Source organism: Pangasianodon hypophthalmus, chromosome 12, assembly GCF_027358585.1.
Source record: "Pangasianodon hypophthalmus isolate fPanHyp1 chromosome 12, fPanHyp1.pri, whole genome shotgun sequence".
In the NCBI taxonomy this organism is placed as follows: Eukaryota; Metazoa; Chordata; class Actinopteri; order Siluriformes; family Pangasiidae; genus Pangasianodon; species Pangasianodon hypophthalmus.
In genome coordinates, this window is record NC_069721.1 from 17907621 (window position 1) to 17928698 (window position 21078).

The following is a 21078-nucleotide window of genomic DNA, read 5'->3' on the forward strand; positions in this document are numbered from 1 at the left end:
TTACCTTGGGCGGTCCCACGAGACCCAGGCTGAGGCAAGCGAATAGAAATGGGAAAGATGGAAGGCATGATGGACTGATGGACACACAGGAGACTGCATGAGCAAGAGACATGGGCAAGAAGTGTGACATGAATTTGCTCCTCATGCAAGACATATACATATTACAGACAGACACATGCTGAGAGACTAAGAAATGAAGACCAGGGATGGGAGTAGAGGGACAAATGTAGTTAAAACATCCATACATGGTACACATGGTAGATAAGTTCTCATTAAAGGTACGTTAGTATGAGTAGACACAAGTGACGGTTATAGGATGTGGACACAGGATGGCAGTATAAGTCAGAATGACAGTCAGTATTCATGGTCTGTGTGTTTTGCATGTAGATAGAGAGTGTTATTGGGTGAAAGCCCTCACAGGCTACTGATTTCTCACAATATGTCCACAGACTAAGCCATATTAGTGCACCGTGTTGCCAGTGGCAGATGCAGTGTTGGAAGAAACTCATCATATACAACTGTAATCGTGACATTAAAATGTAACAATATACACCACCCCAAGACACTGACATTATAGCAGCTGGTTTAATCTGCAGATTATCCTTTGTATGTACTATGGGGCATTTAGAGGAGCAGTTTATGTTATTTAGAGCCCTCTGCTGCCTGAGAGGCAAATTGCAATTGCAGTGAAAACACTGAGAAGCCCCTAACCCTGCTGAAACTACATATACTTTGTGAGTTGCCTTTCGGGATACAGCCTTTCTATTCCAGCTGGGGGCGGCGCTAATTTCCAGGCCAAAAGACTGAGAATTCCAAAACTAAAAAATTCTGTAAATAGCTATGTGACATTGTGTGAAATATACTGTTGTTATCGATAGTCTCATTGAGGTACAGGGTTTTCTGAGTATGTCCTGAGCCTGGGCTGTTTCTTTATTATTATGATGATACTTTAATAATAGTAATAGTATTAATATATAGTATGGTCAGAAATTCTGCCAACTGCTGCTGTCTTTCTATACTCTCCAAAATACTATGTATATTTCACACAAGGTCACAAGGCTATTGCCATATATATATACATATATATATATACATTTGGTTTTGGACATCTTTTTACATTTTTCTGGCCTGGCAGTAGCCTTGGGACCTTGTTTGAAATACTATATATATATATATATATATATATATATATATATATATATATATATATATATATCTACATATGTAATAGTCTGGTTGGAAGTTCTGCCTGATATGGCCTCCTTGTTTCTGAGTTGAAAACTTTCTCACCCCATGGTTATGTTCATATTTTGCTGAAAAGTTGGTCATTTTTTAGTTTTATTTATGGTTAGATGTTTTCCATCCTTGATCTATAGCCTGGAGGTTGAAAATAATAGCACAGTCCTCATTGGACATGTGCTATCTGTAGCATTGCTATTACTATGGTTACCTTGCAAGAGAAGCAAGCAAATTTTTGCCTGCTGTATCAACAGCTGTGTTAAGCAGGAAATCTGACTCTTCATACATGAAACGGAGAAAGACAGGTGAAGCAGAGACAGAGATGTGCTGCTTGTCATGGCTAAAGCTCTTGAAGATACAGAACTATTTTCTGTCATTTCAATTTAATAGCCATTTCGATAGATGGTCTCTTTTGGCGATTCCTGATACTATCGTCAGTCGGTTAAAGTCTACATGGCAAGATATTACTGTATACTGTATATGACTATAGTCCACTTATAGTCTAGTCTAGAAACACTTATATATTGTATTTTTATTTTGAATTATAATAAAATGTCACTTAACATAAATTGTGTGATCTAATAAACCTCACTGTGATTCATTCCTCTAGTAAACACTATTAAAACAGACTAAGAAACTATAAGCAGAGTTGCAGAAAAGTTTGATAAAAGCACTATTGATGATGCTATGTATTGATTGGGTATGTAACAGCTACAGCACGTTTTACTATACTTCTTGAACAAACCTTAAACATGGTTACCCTAAAGCACTATAAACAAGGGCAGTATTATGGTTTAACATCTATTAACCATACATATCATGAAATATCTTAGTAAATAAGTAATCACTGTAGTATCATGGTTCATGTTTTATAATCATAGTCACTGTAAATCTTAGAACTATACTGAATTATTGTCAGTGTGGGGAAGCACAAATTGTGTGATGTGATTAAATGGTATGTACATAGCACACAAGGGAATGTGTAAGTGATAAAATCTGATGGGCAGGTAACAGGCAGCACACATCCGCACACACACACACACACACACACACACTCACACACACTCACATACACAAATTATAAACAGAATGAGCAGGCTGAGATTCAATCTTTGAATACGTGGGGAATGTTATATAAATGCAAGGAGCTTTATGAAAGTGTATGTATATATCTGTGTGTGTGTGTGTGTGTGTGTGTGTGTGTATCTGTGTGGAGGATACATACAAAGCTGCGTGAGACAGCAAGACGGTCCTGTCTACGTCCAACTGCGGTCCCACTCAGACTGCGAGCGATGCGGCGCAAGTGATCGGGATCATACTGCTTGTCATCCACTGGCTAGAGAGAGAAAAACACACACACACTAGTCCCAAGCACAAAGCACCCTGTAAACAAGGAACAATCAAAAGAGTCATAACTAACATAACTGTGAGTGTACGTACACTTATTTGGATCTTCTGCATTACCATTTAGACTTCCTTTATGCAGCATTACAAATTAGTATGACTTTAATTAAAAAAAACAACAACAAGTAGATAGAAACAAACTTGTGTATGTACACTCAGTGGATAAAGTGTCATGTGTGAATGTCTCACCATGTCTGTGTGTGCAGTGGAGCTGCGAGAGCCTGGTGCTCCAAATGCAGTTCTCTCCAGCTCAGCCGTGGGGGTCTGTGAGCGTCCCACCCCAGAGAGGAGCTGCCGCGCTGCAGGAGTCACTGAACAAGGCGAGCAAATTACAACACAGCGCAATACGCTCATGATCCTGTGTGCACTCTAATACAGAACTGACCTGTTTCACAAACCACTAAACCGTGTTTGGAACATCGCATGTGTGAAAATGGATAATAAATCCCAAACCTATCATATATGTCATATATGTAGGTCATACCATATATAGCTCATAGTTATAGAATAAATATGAGCAAAAGACAAACCAGGATTTAAAAATCGTGAAAATATGCCACCAAGGCTAATTTGTACTTTTATTATGTTTTCACAATATGAGGAGCAAATGATAGACATACCTGGTTTCCCAGCGGCCGGGCTAAGACGACGGCCTGCTCGTAGACTAGCCTGGTACAGCGAGTCCAGCTCTGAAAGCTCCTTCTCCTCATACTCTGCAGCCTCAGCCTCTAGTTTTGGATCAAACTGAGAGCTGGCAAACTTTTTGATACTCTTGTTCCTGGAGCTCATTGGACTATGGGGTGGACCGTTCCATCCATGTGGGCGTGGAGAGACAGGGGGTCTAATGAGGTGGCTCTGATCTGGTGGGGTCTCATGGGGCGTGACCACGGCATCAGGGCGGTCCAGGCTCCAGGAGGACCAATGACGAGCTGCAACGGGAGCAGGGGCGTGTCTGGGGCTGGAGCGGGATAACACAGGTGACGGGGGGAAGGGAGGACTGCGTAAAGGTTGCCATACAGGAGCTTTGGGGTGTTCCTGTACACTCTTCTCAGGCTGAGGTGATGTGTTTGCTACATTAGGATGGGGGCTATCAGAGGTGCCCCTCCACAGGGATGAAGCAGGGGATGTAGAGGAGGAAGCTAAAGGCTGCTGGTGCTGGGAAAGCTCTTCATCTTCATCCAGAACACCCCACAATTCCAAGGGAAGAGATGGCAGAGAGATGGCCAGGTGCTTATGGATGGGTCTGATCTGCCCTCCTGAGGCCTGCAGGACATCGGAAAGTTTCACACCACCCCATTCTGTGTCTTTCAGTGACTGATCACTTCCTTGAGTAGGGTCTTGTGGGCGTGGCTGAGGTATGGGAGAGTGGGGAGTGTTAAGTGACAGGCGGTTCAAAGCAGAAAGTGAATTAGAGGTGAATGGCTTCGTCTGGGCAGGAGGCGGCGGGCCAAGGGATGCGTCTTGATTGACTTCCCACACCTCCTCCTGATTGTCTGTCAGCAGTATTTGGACCGAGCCAGGCTGTTCACTGCAAAAAGGAAGGACAAAATCAAATTGAGTTTCCTCAAACAAACGATAGCATCAAACACTGACAGGGTCAGCACCTGGTTACTAAAGAACATAATATTTCAAGACATTTTAGAAAATTGTGGCTTTTATCATTCTTCAGTCTTTTATCTTTGCATTTTATTACTTATGTAGGAGATATGAGTCTGTTGCAAACCCTTAAAAACTTGAAAAGAAAGGGTTTTGTCGTTGTTTTGTCGTTAATTGTAAAAAGATTTATGATGCGGCCAAAGGCGCTTTCATAAGGCACTTTGTCATCAAGAGACCAAGCTCAAGGAGACTTGAGGCAGTTTCATCTCGCTTAACATGACATACATACGTATGAACACACACACACACACACACACGGCGTGCACAGAATGACCTTGACATCATTTTGATAGCCACTGCATGAAGCAGAAGATTTAAAGTAGAAATAAATATGCCTATAAGCTTTACTGTCCATTTATCAGTACGACTGAATAGCTGGTTTCCTCTAGAATGATATCCACACACTTAAAATGCTGTCTGTAAATTTCCAAACACACACCAGTCAGTATTTAAATTCCTCTTCCATCTTCATAAGACATTCAGAAGGTGTTTCTAAGGACTAATATAGCAATGGTAGAGCTAATTATTATGGATCAATGCACAAACAACTAAAGCTGGTGAGACAATTTTAGCGTTATAGCCTAGCTCAGGAGCTTTGGCAGAGGAAGCCCCACGTTCCTTTCAGGATATATTAGAGAAAGGCATGACTAAAAAGAAAAGCCTTGTTTAACAAGGAGCGTTTAGGAGCGTGCTAGGGTGCTTAAAGGGCAGCTCATTTAGCCTGCATGCTCCAGCGTTGATTGGTGTAGTCAGTGAAGTACGAGTGCAAACATTCCTGATGAATGTGCTAGCGCACCGACTCCCTGTAAATACTCCTCAAGCAGCACGTTAGCTAATTACCCAGGGGGCTTCAGCCGGGTCAGCCCATACATCACATCAGCACTTCTGATCGATAGGGACGAATGAGAGAAGAAAAAAGTGCGGAGTGAAATAACCGCACTCCATTGATCACACTGCAGGGTCCCCTGCTGACTGCAGTGCCGGTTCCCCTGTAGTGTGACTATCATCTGACAAGAGCGGCAGCAAGCACCGCAGATTCCGTAATAAGCCCACGGCTGTAATGAAAGTAGCGGCTGTGATGAAAGTGACGTGCTGTCCTCTTGAGTAAGCTGTGCTGGCAGCGTGGGTGGCTGACCTCTGCTTCTCGAGTTTACCAGAAATCTTTACCCGTCTTATAGCCCCAATCCACTAGGAAGCTTACAGCCACACAACAGATGCCAAAAGAAACTAAAGTTATATAAAAGTTATATAAAGTTCTAGTGAGGGGGTGGTACATTACATTTTCCAAACTGGAGTGTGTGTATATACAGGGTTTTACAGTAACAGTAAAAAAGGGGAAAAAGGCTAATGCTCTTCTGTTTTAGTTAATTAATGTGAAATAAAAGCCATTAATATAGGTTTGACTTAGCTAACATTAAATAAGTATATAGTTAACATCAGTTCTGTTAACATTTATAAAGTTAACATTAATATTTATTAGGGATGATGCTGAAAGTGGTCAGAAGTACTTTTCAAGTACAGAATATTTTCACTTCATTTTACATTTTAGTTAAGATGTGAACACTAGAAAAGTTTATATGCACACTTCCATCCTGTTTTAGGAAAATCACTTTACCTACAGCAATTAATAAAAATGTGCGCATATAAACCTGTGTAGTGTCTGCATCGTAACTACATGCACTCCAGGTTCTACCATGATGGGCTTGACTATACTGTTTGAAACTGTCTACTCTGATCAGCACAGGAGAGCAAGCAATCAGAGTTTTTAATCATATTCTAATTATCATTACCATTAAAATGATCTGCAATGTGCTGGAATTGACAATTTGTTGTACACCTATTTAATCTTTTTTTTAAATGAAAAAGTACTGTACTTGAAAAATACTTTTTCCCATTTTCAGCATCCCTAACAAATATTAATGTTAACTTAAAAAACAAAACAAAAAAACTGATGTTAACTATATACTTATTTAATGTTAGCTAAGTAAAATCCATATTAATGGCTTTTATTTCACATTAATGAACTCAAAAACATTCTCCTTGTACCTTGACAGAAAGCGACATTGCTTCATCAGTGCATCTGTCAAGCAAAAAAATCAAGTTACGACAAGAGCACCAGTCGAAAACACTAATGGGAGATGGGGGAAGGGGGCGGGGTTTCCAGGGGTGTCAGTTAATATCAGCAAGCTCAAAACACCTGCACAATTGTCAATTCCAGATTTATATGTCGATCGGCTCATCTCCCACTTATATTGGTAAAATTGGTGTTTTTGACTGGTAACTCTTAGCAGTAGCAAGTAGTGTTGGGGGAGTTTCCAGTGTGCATATTCATGAATCCAGTATCTCTTGGTGAAGTGAAAGTGTTTTGGCTGTCCAGTGATATTTTTTTTGTGTAACCACTACATCAAATAGTTGAATATTAATGTATAATGTATGAAACAGGTTCTGGGTGACTTTAATATGGCAGAGACACAAGCAACATAACAGCACACAATCTAGAGGGCATGCTAAATATAAGAACACACAGCATCTCTCTTTTGATCTCAAAACCTTTGGCATCTGTTTCTCAGGTAAAAACACAGACAGACAGAAGGGAGCAGTGCTGAGTGTTTTTGGACAGGCAATAAGCCGGACACACACGGGGAGGAGACAGTGGAGGTACCTGCGAGGCCCCTGTGGGCGGCCGGGCTCCTGCGGCTGCTCTTGCTGTTGTTGCTGCTGCTGAATGCGCTGTTGAAGGCCTCGAGCTCTCCTCATGCATTTTTGCAGCTTGGCGTCAGCAGCCATAGTCCTGCTATGAGTGTTAGCACTGCCCTCATGCATGGAAAATCTTAGTTTAGCTACAAATGTAGAAAAAGAAAAAACCAACAACAAAAAAAGGGAAGAAGAAAGGGAAGAAAGAAGAAGAAGAAGAAGAAGAAAGGAAAGAAAAGGAATGCAGAAAAGAAAAAAGAAAAGAAAGAGCTGAGTTATGAGGCGCCCGCATGCAGACCATTTCTTTGTTATAGAAACGACAGTAGTGAGTTTTAAATAAAGAAGAGGAGGTGAGGGGAAATCGCCCACCTTTCACCCAAGAACGTGGCCTAGGCTGTGTTCAATAGGCAAAGCTTTGCACACTGTTTTATCCCAACATCCTTAAATTCCTAACAAACCCAGTGAAAATGAAGAATGTCTGTTTATCTCCTATAAGAAGAAATCTTGTGTAAGAATCTTGTGCAGGGTTTTGCTCACTGAACATACCTGTCCCATATGAGTGACATGTTAAGTAAGATTAAACAACGTATGGAGAAGCACAAGGCTGTCCTGATGTCCCAACAGGAGAGAAACCAACAATAACCAAAATCCTAGAAAACTCTTTATGTCTCTTTTCCTTTTCAGTAAGGCTGCATGATAACAGCTAAAATGATCATCACAATTATTTCGCTCAACATTGAAATGATAATTCTTCATAATTATTTAGCCAATTTAGGGGAAAACTCATTTTACCACTTCATCATTTACATTTTAATCAACTATTTCTACACTGATAATCCTGCGACTGTCAACTCCAGAATTATTGGCACCCAATAATTAGATCTATCCATAAAAACCTAGTAGCGGAGGCATAACACCAGATGAAGTCAATGTTTTGAGCTAAAGCATATGAAGGTCATATATAGTTTATTGTAATATAATTTTTTTTCTAATAAACATTTCTTAAGTTCTTCAAAATTCTCTAAAAATAACAGTTTGTGAAGCCTTACACTATAGAGAGTAACAGTACTGAGGCTGTTCTCACAACCAGTTGAAAGCTACAGCCACGTCTTAACCTCCTGGACTACTCACGCCAAAACATCTGCCTCTTAAAGTTTGGCAATACCTCTGGAGTTTTATACGCATTCATACACACATATACAGTAAATCTGTTAACAATTTGTGGCAATAAATAAAATAAAAAACTGACTCAAAATAAAGAAATAAATCAACAATCCATCACAGTATCCAATTACATGCACAGTTAAGATGCATGATTTAATGCACCAATTAAAAAGTCAATAAGATTCTATCTAACATTATTAATGTTAGCTAAGCTCACATTTAAACAAAATCATGATCACAATTAAAATGTGATTTATTATGCAGTCTTACATTTTAGGATTATTTTTAGAACTGTATTCTCTTTTTTATTTTATCTTCAGCAGGACAAACTCCTTGTTGGTTATTCACACATCTTTAAGAGAAGATGATTTGGTTGCTCTCCTGTCTGCAGCTGTTACATGGAAAACGGCATGGGGGTGTTGCTATGGTTCCCTGAAACTTGTTTTATTTAAGCCTGAAAGATCATTAATTCTGCCTTTCATAAATGTGCTATTTTCAGTACATTTAAGGCTGATCAACACCAGCTGCTCTTTGGTTCAGTGTAACTGCTGCTGACGTTCCCCTCTCAAATCTGAGCTGAGAGAGGCGGGCGAGGGGACAGGAAGGACAGAAGGGGTTTGGGCCAGCAGCACCACATACACACTACACAACACACAATCACACACACACACACACACACACACAGCAAGCAGGAGCACAGCTGGAATACACACTCTGATGCACAGACAGGGGGACACATATAGGCAGAATGAAAGGAAGACACAGACAGACAGAGAGGGAGAGTGGCAGAGAGAGTACCACTTATGGACTACAAGGTCACAGCAGAAGTCCTTAATCTGGGCCATTTATCCGAAAGAACCAGCTACAGTTTTCCACCACACTGAAATCATCACCTCAGAGACCAAGCTTCAGCTTTTCAGAGCCTAAAAACTGGATGACTTTGACAGGGTTTAGACTGTTAGACAGGCAGGACAGAATAGAACAAGGGTTTCAAAAAGCTATATTTATACAACCTGGCTTTTCCCTTTCCCTGCAGAACGCACAGACACACACACGCACACACACACATACATGCACACATACACACACAGAGCAGAACAGGGAGGGACATGGAGTGTTTGCTGACCTGGATAGCAGTTTGTGAGTGGGGCGTGGTATAAATAGCTTGGTGGAGAGTTTTTCCTGGCTAAAAAATTATTCTCGCTTAATTAATCATGCAGTGCTATGAACAAAACGCTGGAACCAGAACTCAGAGTGGCAAAGCCAGTCTAGAAACAGGACAAACGGATCCAGACAAGACAAATACTGGGTTGAAGTTTTAGGTAGGATTTGGCAGCGAGTCCACTACCTTTGTTTACCTTTGTACAATTAAATAGTTCATTGCTTAAAAGAAAATTTTCACTCTTAAGCTCGGTGGCAGGAAGCACATTCACAAAGTTAGGAATTATGACCATCTGCTGTTGCTCCTGAAATAAATGTCCTGATGTAATTGCCCAATTTATCTTGAATATTGAGTACTGTATTTTAGTGGTAAAAAGGCTACATTGCATAACATAACAGCTTCAGTAGCACATCCAGGTTTTAAGACATGGGGTAGCAAATGAGGGTAACAGCACACTAAATGTGTATAGCATATTGTGTTTTCAGAATCTTTGAGTAGTTCCTCGAATGGCCATACAATGACATATACACACTGACAATCACAAATTTCTGAACATGTGCATGATTTTTTGTGTACCCACGATTGACAAGTAAATATGAAAACAAACAAGTATTCCATCAAATACTTAAAACTCTGTATTTTATACAGACTTGTTCATTGTCCACTCTCACATTTTTATGGGACTCTAAATGAGTGCTTTATTAAAGGCATGTGCTCTTGTTTGAAGATGTTACTGTAAAGTTTGATTTACACTGTACAATTTCAGCAGTCTTTTACATTATTACTTGTCACACTTTAAGAGATGATCTCAACAAAACCTTGGCTGATTTCTATAACAGACTGTGAGATATTGTCTTCTCAGATTATATAGTAGAGATGTCAGAATAGACAATGAAGATCCTCTAACGATAGACCTGCGATTAAAGAAAATGGCTATGTTTTGTTTACGTCATCCATCAGGCACAATCCTGGCTTGTGCACAAAATGGTTTAATAATAAATGATATAACGGTATAATAGTAGCAATGTTGTGTCTGGAAAAAAACATATTTTAAAAGGTAAAGAAGATGCCTTCTTTCAAAGTGAGCTTGAGGTAATAAGGATAGTTTTCTGTCGATTAGAATCCATATCTTTGCAAGTAACTGCATGAGGGGCCAGATATGTAGGCTGGTAAAGTTATATTAATTAATGTGATTAATTTGTATTTCTATTTCTATCTGTATTTCTATCTGTGCTGTGAGTTTTTGTAATCCTATACCATCCACTTTTTGCTGGCTTTTAGACAAGCGTTGGAGCAGTGGTCACATTCTTAGAATTTAATCAGATATTTCTGACACTGACAGAACTCTATATCGGTGACTGTCTTTGGTTACCATGGCACTAAATGTGCGCCAGTCATCACGTCACATTATGCACTCTAAGTCCAGAAATCATTCACTGTAATCCTGGCTTAATCATAAGTTACTGTATGCCTAGATTTGTTTTGATATTTACAAGAAAACTATTTGATATTAGACAGTGTTAATATCAACTATAAGACAAATCTGTGTTCATTACTGCCTAATACTGACCCAAATCTGCTTTTTCCAGTTGCAAATAGATTTTTCCCCAAAAAATAAATAATGTCACAAACATTTCTTAGCTCCTTATATCTATTTTCTTAGATTTTCTAATTCTAGACTATTTAACTTGAACCAATTTCCTAAAGTTTAAGCAAAAATATTAATGCATGAAAATATGTAAAAAAATACGTGAAAATACGTAATACGTGAAAATATGCATTGCATTGTAAATGCTCTTTAAGTAATTCAGCCAAAATGCCCAAAAGGATATATCAGTGATATAATCAACATGATCTACCAGATGATTTATGAAATCTGCATTAATCTGATGTCAGAAGGGGTAGAAATTGGTGTGATATGAATATTTTCACCCCGTGCCACATCACTGGACAGGCCTCTGAAGACCAAACTGCAAGTGACGCCATAGTAGTGCTATGGTTACCTCTTCTGGTGGAAAATGGGTTTTAGGATGGATTTGCTCCTAGACATATTTGGTTAGCGCATCATAAGCTAAGAAGCCTAGGCAAATAGCATTTTTATTACATCCTCTAAAAACCACTGGACCAAATCTGCATTCGCTTCTGTCTGCACACCAGGTTTCAGACAGCAAGTGCCTTTCAACAGCATCAGACTATCAGTGGCAGTACTAATTCACCAAGGCTGAGCCTACATGAGGAATGTAGTAGCTCTGAGAGAGTGTGAGAGAGAGAGAGAGAGAGGGTCACTCAAGTAGAACATGAAGAGAAGAGGACGATGAATGATGAAAGAAAGGACAAACATTAGGACAGGTAAAGGGGGAAAGCAGAAGACAGACAAAGGCAAGCAGACAGCTGTGGGGCAGGGGGCAGCGTTGTTGGGGAGTGTGGGCATGTTTTGTGCTAGTAGTAGGCACAGCGGGCAGGGGCACAGTCACCATTACTTACACACAACGTGCTGCAAGAGTGCCAGGGCGGTGGCTGGGTCTCCAGCCTGCTCCAGGCGCAGCGACTGCTCTAACAGAGCATCCGCCTCCGCCAGGCAGCGCTTAAAACTGCACCCCTTCCCTGCAATTAACACACCAAGGCCAGGCTGCTGAAAACATGCACGCACACGCACACTGCCTGTGGCACGCCGGCGAGCTCCTGATACACACATAAACCTTGCCACTTTATGCAGAAACAAAAGATGCAAAAATATCACCAGTAGAGATGCACCCAGGTAGCTGCACAAAGACACAGAAGCATGCACTCATACTGAAAAACACACCGTGTTAGAGTTTGGACTACTGAATGACTCAAGAGCTAACATTCATATTTTATATTTTATATTATTTTATATTTTATATTCATATTAATATATGTATACTATTGCTTCAGTCTCTTGATGATCCTGTTGTGCTGCTGGATTAGATTAACTCGCACTGTTCACACGTCTACAGGACAGGGGAACATCTGGATGAACGTCTGGTTCACTCTTATAACATGAGTCAGTTCAAATGTTCGCCTCTCTTCTTGCTGCTTTCCGTTCATTTACTTCCTCTCCCATTAGGGCATCCCAATAACAGTACCCCTGCTACTGAACCCAGAGAGAGGAAGTAAAAAGAGCAAGGCAAGAAATACATACCCAAATACAACCAACAACATAATTATTGGCACCTTCAGGAGAATAGTGGCAGCCTTGCTGCTTCACAGCTCCAGGGTCCCTGGTTGGAACCTGAGCTCATAGACAATGTTACTGTCTATATGTAGAGTTTCTGTGCATGTTTGTGTCCACATGGGTTTCCTACAAGTTGCACGGTTTCCTCCCACCTCACAAAAAATGCTGGTATGTGGACTGGTGTGAAATGCACACACAGTGCTCTTGACCAGAATAAAACCCTTATTGTAGATGGATGAAAGAAATATAGCTGCAAATAACTGTACGGTAGTACAGTGAGTTAACTTCGCTAGTTAAACAGGCCAAAGTTAACTCACTGCAAGAATATTAAGTTTAAAAGTTGAATGTAATGTAACTTCATGGCACCTGGCACGCACGAATGTGGCCAAAATTTGAAATATTATTAATTAAATGCTTTGACCTATTTCCTGCCAAAAGGTTGAGACTTGGCTGTAGGTGAATCTTTCAGTATGATTCCAAACATAATATACAAAATTAAACAAGAAAGCAAAATAAGTGTTTTTGCAATGGTCATGTGAGGCTCTACGTTTGAACTCCATTAACAGCTCAGGGTCTGAATTGAAGTGGGCAGTCCACACACACAGCTTAAAATGTTGTATGTGGAGGAGTGCAGGAGGATTGGTGCTGTTATTATCTCCTCATCAAATATTAAGTGTAAGGATGAAACCAGTGCGTTGCAAGAAAATGCACTTCTTAAGACTGAGTTTTGATAAACGTATTAAAACAAAACTATTCCATGTCCCCATATACAGTATTTAAGCCTAAAATGTATTGTGTAGGTGTCCATACATATATATAAAGTGTTTTATCCACTTTATATATTTGCTTTTCATGAAAGGTGCCAATAATTATAAAGTTGACAAGTACGTCCCCCTGTTCATTTGTCTCGGAACGGTCTCCCATCTGTGTCCTGATAACAAAACTGTTTCATGTAACTGGCAGGAACGGTTGTCTGTCGCCTGTCCTGTGTGGTATTTACCCTGGTGTTGGAGTTCATCCAGATCCATAAACTTGCTGGGTTTGGGATTGAAGCCCATGGCTGCCTCTCTCTCCTTTTCCTTCTTTCTCTGGAGCTCCTGCTGCCTTGCTCTGCGTGCCACCTCCTCCTGCAGCTCATCAAGTTCACTGCGGCCCTCCCCTGCACACACACACACATAAGCACACGCACACCCAAATGAATAAATATTCAGATTTCTAAGCAGTTAGGCACTAAATTCTGGCATTCTAAGCACTACATTCTGGCATTTGCTGCAGCTCACCCAGATTTACAGGGCTGCTGCTCCAGCTGGGTGATCGCACTTCTTGCAAGATGGCACTGCTGCTCTTGGATTTTGGCACCGTTCGCCAAGATGGCCCTGAGGTCATCTGCCTTTTACTGCTGGCCTCCCTGAAATGAGAACAAGGGGGTAGCCAGGAGTGAAACAAATGACCACAGTCTGACACTTTAGTGCATGTGAATAGACAGTATTATTGTTCTGCATTCATGCATTCATGTATATGACCCATGTCACATTTAAAAGCAATACAAAGCCAGCTTAGTTTCGCTGGCCCACAGCCTGCCACTGGACACTGAAGGAGTTGTTCATATCACCATAGCAACCATAACAGAACAGTGCAAATTAAGAAGTATTGCAGATTTCTTGTTTCTTTTATTAACAAATGAATAATGTAAAGGTCCAACAAGTCCAACAACAATTGTCAAACATAGAAGACATGGCCAGTTTTTGTTTCAGAATTGTGAAATCGGAAAGTGTCAGAAGTTTAGTTTAATTATAGCTGTGCGCAATATTAACAGTGCATTTCTTCAGTGCACTCATTTCTAACACTTTGGCCTTGCAGCTAGAAGAGAGAAATTAGCAGGTACGGAGTTGTGAGCTCTACCCACATCCAAGATCCATGATAATTACCTGCCAAGCTTTCTAATTATTAATGAATCTCAGAAGTGTGGCTAAACAGCAGCTTATTTGATGACAATACACAAGTGTTGAAAAGCTCGAAAGTAACATGACTATAATACCTGGGTGCACTGGTGATGAGGTTCTCATTGAGAGGCATGTCCATGCTGATAGGGCTGCTGCTGTTCCTCTCACTGCTCTCATAGCCGCTTTCCATCCTCTGGATTAACCTTGGTGGCTGAGCCACGCCGCGTGGAGCGGCCGGGACTGGAAGGTGCCCCATTCCTACGTTAGATCCGCCTCCCACTATATCCATGGGCTGCGTCTCTGTGGAGTCAATGACATCTGCTCCCATTCCGGGGAAGGATTCGTTAGGTGCCTGAGGGATGGCATCCTCGGGGAGTGGACTCGAGCCTAGCCGCTGCCTATCACGGCTGAAGATGCTGTCAATGTTCAGCGCTTCTCTCCTCGGCCTCCAGCATGGCCTGTAGCGTCCCCCACTGGAGCTGGACTTGGACTCACTGCTGGTGCTCTCATCCTCCCAGTCCCTGGCATGTGGCCCAGCTTCGGATCCGCCAGCACCCGAGCCCACTTTTTTATAATCGGGCAGTCGTCCTACAGAGGATGGCCGTGGTGGGGACTGAGGAGCTGCCTTTTCTTTCAGGATATCACCTAGACAAAGAACATATTGTGTTCAGGTCAAAATGATCCATTATTAAAAGTGGCCCAAATTCAGGTTTTGTAATGTTGTTATTATGTTCAGGTTATTTTGCCCTGAAAGAAACAATGAGAAATAAGACAAAAAAAAGGTGATTGGAATCTCTGTAACACTTCTACCATGTACAGCTCCTGTCAGGAGGATTCACCAGCAAGTGAATGGGTTGTGTTTATATTTCTATAAACAGTGAAAGATATATTGGGTATTTTACAGCTGTAATGCCATAAAATCAAAATAGATGGCCCGCGTAAATGGGACTGTCATAGCTAAGTAAACAGAACATGAGGGTTAAGAGTATGAGGTAATGTAGTAATTTTGTGTGTGTGTGTGTGTGTGTGTGTGTGTGTGTGTGTGTAGGTTAGAGGAATCATATTGTTACCTGCAGAGTCCATGCTGTTCTGTGAGCCGCTGCTGTCCTGATTGCACACCACAGTTCCCTGAGAATCTGAGGAAAAATGGGAGGCCATGGACTCGTGGTGCGAGCGTGAGTGCTTATAACTGTAACTGTCTGTGGAAGAGTCTGTGCGTGTGTCGCTGGAGATGGACGGCTCCCTCCCTGAAGATACAACAACCACAAGGACACTGATTTCAATGTAGGGGTGAGGGATATGGCAAGAAATATCCTATCACTATACTATATATTTTCACTATACAGTAGATATAAAAAGTTTACACACCCCTGTTGAAATGGCAGATTTTTGTGATGTAAAAAAAATAACGAAATAAAACCAAGATAAATCATGTCAGAACCTTTATTGTGAAATTACAACCTGGATTTAGATATGGACCATTCCAAAACCTTGATCTTGTTTTGGTGAAGCCATTCCTTTCCATTGATTTGGAGATGTGCTTTGGGTCATTGTCATGCTGAAAGGTGAAATTCCTCTTCATCTTTTTTAGCAGAACCCTTAAGGTTTCGTGCCAAAATTGACTAGTATTTGGAGCTATTCATTATTCCCTCTATCCTGATTAAAGCTCCAGTTCCAACTAACGAAAAGCAGCCCCAAAGCATGATGCTGCCACCTCCATGAAAAGGTTTCGAAAAGGGGTTGAAAAGGTTTCTGTTTTGCCACCCTACCCTGTAGCCCAGACATATGAAGAATTCAGGAGATTGTTTTCACATGTTGGGGGCAACCAGTACATGCCAGAAATTGCTGGAATTTGCATAATGTTGATGTCAGCCTCTTGGCAACTTCTCTCACCAGTTTTCTCCTGGTCTTTATCAATTTTAGAGAGAGGTCCCTCTCTTAGTAATGTACCTGCTTTGCAAGCTCTTTGTGGCCCATAGCGTTTCCATTTGGATGTTACCAAGAAGATGTCAGGAAAATCCTATAGGAACAGCTGTACTTTATTTGGGGTTAATCAGTCACTTCAATTGACAGCAGGTGTATACTGTTGTTCTTCTTCTTTCAGCTGCTCCCATTAGGGGTCGCTGCAGTGGATCATTGGTCCGCATATTTGATTTGGCACAGTTTTTATGCCGGATGCTGACGGAACCCTCCCCAACTTTATCCAGGCTTAGGATTGGCACCGGGAATGCACTGTCGCGTGCGGTTCCCTGGCTGGGAATCAAAGCTGGGCCGCAGAGGTGAGAGCGCTATGGCCTAACCATTATTCCTCCAGGTAGGTGTATACTAATTAGTATTTAACATGAGTTTGAATGTGATTGGTTAATTCTGAACACTGCCACATTCCCAATTTTAAAAGGGTGTGCACACTTATGCAAGCTGAGTATTGGAAATTTTTTGTTTTTCTTTTTTCCCTAAAACAAAACGTTTGTTTGTCACTTGATTTTTATATGTTGCAATTTCACAATAAAGGTGCAAAAGGTTCTGACATGGTTTAAATTAGTTTCATTTTTTACATCATAAAAACCTGCCATTACAAACCTGCCATTACCTGCCATAACAGGGGTGTGTAGACTTTTTATATCCACTGTATGTCATTGTCGCGATGCATTATGTCTCACAATATTTAGGCTTGCTTACAAAGTGACAGCAAAAATATTTTATTTGATATCTGAAAAAAGAATTATTTAACAAAAATTGCTGCCACATGATTGGCTGCTAATTGGTAATGATTGGGTAATTGCATGAATGAGCAGTGGTACAGGTGTTCCTATTAAAGTAGCCAGTGAGAGTTTAAGCACATACAATGAAATTCATGATTTAATATTCAGAATGGCCCAGTGGTAAAAAACATGAGTATTTGGAGTTTATCAAGCATGAGCCACAGTCACAATGACATGAACATTAAAAACTTGGTGTTGTTTAAAAAAGTTTCTGTTCAATCATCATCTTTTCCTCTATTCTCTCCTTCACACATTTCATCTTCCTTTTTCTTTCTCTATCGTCACTCTTTCTTTCTCCTACCGGAGTCTTCGCTGTCGTAGCCGGCCTTGCTGCAGTGGTGCAGCTCCAGCTGAGCAGCCGGCATGTCCTGTGATGCCACAGGCGTCCCACGGGGGTCAGCATAGAGCAGCAGCAGGGGCTGGTAATGGCCCTTTATACATCGTGAAACCACGTCTTTCCACTTAGGCCCGATCTGTAATGGTCAAACACATACAGCAGTCACAACACATGCCATACATTAATTAACTTTTCCTTCATGAGTGAAGGAGCTAAATGCTTGTTTAACTCCAGCTGTTACCTCTTTGACATGGGCGTCATCGAAGTACATCCACTTGCGTATCTTGGTTTGGAAGAAAAATGTGGAGTAATGCTTGCCGTAGTAACACACCATGCCCACCAGGTAGAGCTCTGATTGCTTGGCCCGGTCATCTGTCACTCGGTAGAACAGCTATGGAGCAGTGTGAGAAATAAGTGTGAGAAATAAGTGTGAGAAGCCTGGCTGTAAGAGCCAATCGAGCAGTCAACTTAAGTGGATGGTTTAGCATTAGGACGTATGGAGCCACCCACATGAACTGCAGAGAAAGTCTAAATCATTATGGGGGATACTGACTCATCAGCACTGTGGGAGGGCGTCCTGACTTATACGCTTCACAGTGATGGCTTAATGAATACATTTCACACAACAATACAGCCATAAAAGTTGCATGATTGAAGTTGGGGTTGGGGATATCTACAGAGCTAAGGGTTCAATTGAGTTTCAATTCAGTGTTCTATGAAGCGATTATAAATCGATATTTTCTGTATTTCAATGTTGATTTCTGCAGCATACATAATTATTTATTTCCAGGATGATTACTTGCTGGTTTAAAAAGATCTTTTTCATCTGTCATGGAAAAAAAAAAACTTACTCTCTTTCCCTTAGAAACAATGAACTCCAGTATTTGAATATATCATAATGTTCACATATTCAGACAGCAAAGTCCAAATTCGAATGTTTATGGTCCAGTGTTCTACTGTTAGTCAGTAAAACATGTTTCCAAAACTTTTTGCCTCAATGAATGTTCTTTGATGTAGGAAAAGGGCTCTGAATAGATTTATATCATTTTGGTATACTTTACTTTTTATTCAAGTTTTGAATATTCTAAAAATATGACATTAAATAAAATACAGAAAATGTTCCAGTAGTTAAAATTCTTGTGGGTAAATGGATAAAAACTAATGTAAATCATTACAGATAAATGTGTAATATGATAAAAAAAAATTATCCTGCTGTGTGATTTACTCTGTGAAGTGGACACATAGCACAAGCCTTCTTCTAATACATATAATATTATAGGCTAATTAATATTCTAACACTGGAATATGAAATCCTTCAAGTGATTTTAATGAACTTTGACAATCCTAGCCTATAATCATTTTCAGAAAGCATTTAATCAAAAATGTTTGGTATACCTGACAGAAAATGCATATTATTTCATCAATGCAGAATACATCAAGATATTTTTAGGATGCTTTTGGAAATCAGTTCTTTTTTCCATCCCTAATTGAAGTCTAATGAATGTGGCAAATAACCTTGTAAAGCAAGATCCGTGCATAGTACAGATCATAATATAGTCCATAATGTCCATTGCAGTAAAAGCATAATCGGGACTTTCATATGTCTTAGCTGAGCGCATGGTAGGTGTGTGTGCGTGTGTATGTGTGTGTGTGTGTGTGTCTTACATCCCCTAGACGCAAGCATGTGCCCAAGCTGTGGATGACATCCTCGGCCAGGTCCGAGTGGTCCGAGTCCCACACCAGGCCGATGCTGATGATCTCAGGAGAATTCATCAGGACACGGCGAATACGTAACATTTCTCCACAGTTACTCTGAGAAACAGAGACAAATGAGCTACTGTATGACTCTGAGTCCAAGACAAGGGTGTAATGAAAAAGCATAGGTCGGCTCTGTCAATCTCTGTGCTTCAATGAGCGAGAAAAGGAGAAAAGAGATAGTCTTTGGAAAATGGCTACAAGTTCCAGAGAGGCCTTATGTTCAGCACCCAATGTTCTAGCAGTTTTCTTTGAGTCACTGCCCACCACTGAGCTGCTTGGCAGTGGAAATGCGGAAACAGGAGGAGAAAACCCTGGCGATCAGAGGCATGGCCAGCCTGACCCGTGCCCACCCCAGCTCTGCTTTTGTGCAGTCGAGAGGGAGAAAAGCCAGCAGGCTGGCACAAGTCCAGGGTAGGATAGGGATTAAAACAAAGAGCGCGTTTCTCAGAACTGGCCACAGAGCATCCTCTGCTTCGCTCTCTCTCTCTCTCTCACACACACACACACACACACTCTCTCTCTCTTTCTCTCTCTCTCTCTATACAGACAAACACATACCAGTGACTGACTAATAAGCTGCAGCAGTAGGACAAACACAAACACCCAGCGTCCCATCAGCCAGCAGTCTTGCTGTGTGTTCTTAAGCCTGTCAAGTTGGGTGCCAGAGATCCACAAAAACAGAGTCTTCAGCTTCAATTCCTCACCACATCTCAGTTCAGCCAACTTGGGGGATCAATCCAAGACATGAGTACAAGCAGTAATTATAAGTGAAATTGAGCTGAATTCTGATCTCCTGATCCATATTAATCCAGCTGAGATTAGCACCAAGGGAAATCCTACGTGAAGCAGCAGCAAGGTGATGGAACATGACTGCTTTTAAAAAGTGCTGCTATCTGGGTTTTTTTGGTCACAGAGGATTTTCCAAAATTAAAAAAAAGAAGCCAAGTGACATTACAAGAGCTTTTTTACCTCCTCACTGATCAGGTCTCCAGCTGAGGGACAAGTGAGAGAAACAAATAGGGTGGTGCCAGGGAAATGATTTTATCTTATTGGTGAACAAATATGAGGAGATTTATGATATACTGAACCAAAAATATTCCACTGCCAATATTCCAACCTTGCAATGTAACTAAAACTAACTTTTTTGGGATATTCACTGGTTGAAAATGGAGCTCTCCTTTGCTTGTTTCTCAGCCACTAAAGCTACAGTGAAGGCACAAAAGCCTCTTCATCTCCAGTCTTTATTTAAAATTTATTACTGATATTTCATTTATATCAGTGTATACACACAAAGTATATATACATATGTATGTGTGTGTGCTCACCGGGCAGTTACGCAGGTCTCCCATGGTGCTAGCGTTGCGCAGAAGCTCCCCAAACATGTCTGGGGTCGGCTTCTCCCTGCACTCAAGCATTCGCACGGCCTGGTTACTGCAGCAGAGGAGCAAAGACGCAAACATGTCCTCAAGCACCAGCTATACACTTGTGCAAAACCATTGCATTTGTGCAACAACAGGCAAGACATTCAAGATATTTCTGTTTACTGAGAAATCCTGTTCATTTAAACACACATAATGGAAACTGTAATCTTACCATTTATGTGAAACATCTATTTTTGTAAAATGGCTTCATGAATTCATCATTCACAGGTATTTGTAAATTAAGCTCCAGATCCATGTAATTCATGAATATACAGTATTTTCAGAGGGGAAGATGTGTGGTTAGCTATTACCAGTGTAGATGTGTGGAACATACAGTACTGT

The 21078-nt window shown here is 40.9% G+C and overlaps 1 protein-coding gene across 6 annotated transcripts in view; it reads right to left on the reverse strand.

Moving 5' to 3' along the window:
* The window catches only part of usp54b (ubiquitin specific peptidase 54b), a 108854-nt gene that overhangs the window by 3106 nt on the left and 84670 nt on the right, over window positions 1-21078 (reverse strand). For 3 of the 6 annotated variants that reach the window (XM_053238730.1, XM_034309450.2, XM_053238732.1), the window contains 13 exons: window positions 20641-20746; window positions 19223-19369; window positions 17799-17948; window positions 17522-17693; window positions 15529-15705; window positions 14554-15103; window positions 13796-13923; window positions 13516-13674; window positions 11804-11923; window positions 6962-7139; window positions 3264-4171; window positions 2833-2954; window positions 2465-2575 (listed from right to left, as the gene is read on the reverse strand). In XM_053238730.1, the coding sequence (XP_053094705.1) occupies window positions 2465-2575; window positions 2833-2954; window positions 3264-4171; window positions 6962-7139; window positions 11804-11923; window positions 13516-13674; window positions 13796-13923; window positions 14554-15103; window positions 15529-15705; window positions 17522-17693; window positions 17799-17948; window positions 19223-19369; window positions 20641-20746 (3028 nt within the window). Of the gene's footprint in view, window positions 1-2464; window positions 2576-2832; window positions 2955-3263; window positions 4172-6961; window positions 7140-9001; window positions 11924-13515; window positions 13675-13795; window positions 13924-14553; window positions 15104-15528; window positions 15706-17521; window positions 17694-17798; window positions 17949-19222; window positions 19370-20640; window positions 20747-21078 lie in introns of those variants that run through there. The other 3 variants (XM_053238731.1, XM_053238734.1, XM_053238733.1) reach the window with 3 other exon arrangements.